General features: G+C 45.2%; 1 protein-coding gene across 1 annotated transcript; it reads left to right on the forward strand.

Moving 5' to 3' along the window:
• Window positions 1-1,952: 1,952 nt before the first annotated feature.
• On the forward strand, window positions 1,953-2,798 carry LOC109705326 (protein SHORT-ROOT 1-like; the record flags this gene model as incomplete). The annotated part of the gene is made up of 1 exon (XM_020226062.1): window positions 1,953-2,798. A coding segment is annotated over one exon (846 nt), but the record flags the coding sequence as incomplete, so codon positions are not given.
• Window positions 2,799-3,298: the final 500 nt, after the last annotated feature.

Genomic DNA, 3,298 nt, shown 5'->3' on the forward strand with positions numbered 1-3,298 from the left:
GGGGGAGGGGGAGGGGGAGGGGGCGGCGGCCTCCGGCTCCAGCAGCCTCTACTCTTCAGATCTAACTCCAGGCCGCCCTCGCTGCTCTTGAGCCGGCCCAGCTTCTCGTCCACGCGGCAGCTGCTGCAGCTGCCGGGGCCGCGGCTCCGGCATCAGCGTCATCAGCGTCATCAGCAGCGTCGCCATCATCACCTGCCTAAGACCCCCAACATTCGCACCTTAACGAACCTCCTCCTCCTCCTCCTCTTTAGAAGTAGGTACATTTTTACCCCCCGCAACGGCGTAAGAAGAACCATGCGCAGCTATGGCCGAACCACCACCATTATCATCATCATCAACGTCAACAACGACGACGATAACAACAACAACAACAACAACAACAACAACAACAACAACAACAACGACGACAACCACAACCACAACAACTACAACCCAAACCTCCTTCTAGAGCTCGACCTGCTTCACGCCGAACTCAACATCGAGACGACTAGGCTACTGACATCTGATTGATTGGATTTATCACATAGGTATTATATGATGATGACGATGATGATTTGGTGATTGTTTTCGTTGTTATGATGATGATGACGTGGTGGTGGTGGTGGTGGGGGTGTATCCTTATCTCTCTTTCTCTACCACTCGTTTCTCCTCACCCACACTTCTCCGAGACGAATATGATGAGAGAATGAGGATGATGATGAGGAGGATGACAATAATCCCAAAAACCTTAAGTGGTTGCTCGGAGAGAAAGAGGAAAGAAAAGAAAAAAAGTTGAATCATCTCTCTCTCTCCCTCTCCCTCTCCCCCCTTAGAGATATCACCCACCACTCACGTACGGAAAATTACCCACACCCTAAAGAAAACCACTCTGGCTCTACTCACCCCAAAAAATAAAAAATAAAAAATAAAAAATAAAAAATATAAAAAAAAACTTTTATTTTAAAGGGAAGAAAACACCCGAGGGATGTATCGAAAACCCAAAGAAAGAAAGTATAGAAAGCCGAACAACCCGAAACAAACACGAAACGAAAGAGGACACGAAATTACACAACAACAACTAACCAAACACCCACGGATTAATATAAAAATATATATATATGTATATTTTTCTTCGTCGTTGCAAACTCTCGCCACTGTCTCCTCCTACCCTCTCTCTCTCTCTCTCTCTCTCTCTCTCTCTCTCTCTTCCCTTGGAAACGAAACCAAAGACTCCACTCCCATAAAAGAGACTGTACGTGTTCTCTCTATCTCTTTCACTTCTCTCTCTCGCTCTCTCTTACTATGATCCGCACGGTTTCCTACTTCCTCCTCTTTAGATCTCTCTCTTTCTCACCTCTCTCATAACGTACGTGGATCCCATGTGACACACGGTGCGATGTAAAAGTTAATAATAACTTATAAGTATGTAAAGTTTTAAATAATAAATTTGTAGTTAATCATTATATTGTTTAGTCACCCTATGTTCTTACAATAAACTGAGATATAACCGCAAGCTAGCAATCTGAAAGCTATTCATCTAGAATCTTTATGTCTCGTCTATCTATTTAACTTAGGTCGATAATAAATGTGCGACTTTATTTGAACTAAATTATTTAGGTTATATAGAGTTCGCTCTTACCGAGACAATTATAGCAGTTTACTTAGTAGAATGTTCTAAGCACTAACTTATGACCTCTATATAAATAAGTCATTTAATTTAAACTTCTCACGATTACAGTCTATTATATAAATAAATTATTTAATTTAAACTTCTCACGATGCAAATGTTAGGTGAAACCCAACGTAAGCTAGTGGTCCGAATAGTAAAAAAAAAATAAAAAGTCGTAGGAGTACTATTTCAAAATCTTTAATTATTATTAGAGAAAAACAGCGTATGAATTGCAAACAGTAATTTAAAATTAAACCTCCGAATACTCACGTAATGTGGTGCGTGGTTCGTGTTCGTTAATGAGGGAGGGGGGAGGTGGGCGGCGCAGCTGCTGATGGAGTGCGCGCGGGCGGTGGCGGCGCGCGACAGCGGGCGGGTGCAGCAGCTGATGTGGATGCTGAACGAGCTGTCGTCGGCGTACGGCGACCCGGAGCAGAAGATCGCGGCCTACTTCCTGCAGGGTCTCTTCGCCCGGCTGACCTCGTCCGGGCCGCGGACGCTGCGCACGCTGTCGTCGGCGGCCGACCGCGCCGCGTCCTTCGAGTCGACGCGGCGCACCGCGCTGCGGTTCCAGGAGCTGAGCCCCTGGTCGTCGTTCGGCCACGTCGCCGCCAACGGCGCCATCCTGGAGGCCTTCCTGGAGGGCGGCGCGCAGCGGCTGCACATCCTCGACCTGAGCAGCACCTTCTGCACGCAGTGGCCGACGCTGCTGGAGGCGCTCGCCACGCGCTCCGCGGACGACACCCCGCACCTCACCATCACCACCGTCGTGCCGCCGGCCCTGCAGCGCGTGATGCGGGAGATCGGCCAGCGGATGGAGAAGTTCGCCCGCCTCATGGGCGTCCCCTTCCGCTTCTCCGCCGTCCACCCTCCCCCCTCCGCCGCCGGGGGGCTGGCGGAGCTCGACCTCGACTCCCTCGACCTCCGCGGCGACGGCGCCCTCCTCGCCGTCAACTGCGTCGGCGCGCTGCGCGGGGTCTCCCCCGAGAGAGAGAGAGAGAGAGGAAGATCAAAAATAGGTGGAGATATTAGTAGTAGGAGAAAAGGGGAAAGAGAAAGGGGAAAAATTACCCATAAGGAAACCAGACCCAACTATCGCACCAGCGATTTTTATGATAGAAATATTGATATCTTCTTATTGATTTTTTAAATTAGAAAGAGATAAAAAAAAAAAATATATACAATATGCTAACGCCAACGTCTCTTTGTACGCTCATGTACAAATAAACTATTGTCAACGTTGATATTAAAATATCACATTTTGTTCTTTTTCTAATTTTTATAAAAGTTTTAAAACTCAGAAAATTATATTTTATATTTTTATCATAAAATTCGGTGATATAATAGTTTGATCCGGATTTATACTATAGGTTATTGTGAAGTAAGCAATGTTTTTAAAAGAATACTTCTAACTTTTATTCCTCAAGCTAAAAAGCCAGAAAACTTTCAATAATCTTAGGTACTAATTAAAACATCCTTTAATTCATATTAAATAGATCGATGCATGCATGTTTCAACAAGTGAAACGAGGCTTCTTTTTTTATTAAACTTCAAGCCTACATTATAGATAATAATATCTATAAACTCTTGTATGAGTAGTAGATCGTTTATAATGCAATAATAACTTATTTAACTTCTCTATACAGCTTA

The sequence above is a fragment of the Ananas comosus genome, unplaced genomic scaffold (assembly GCF_001540865.1).
Source record: "Ananas comosus cultivar F153 unplaced genomic scaffold, ASM154086v1, whole genome shotgun sequence".
Classification (NCBI taxonomy): Eukaryota; Viridiplantae; Streptophyta; class Magnoliopsida; order Poales; family Bromeliaceae; genus Ananas; species Ananas comosus.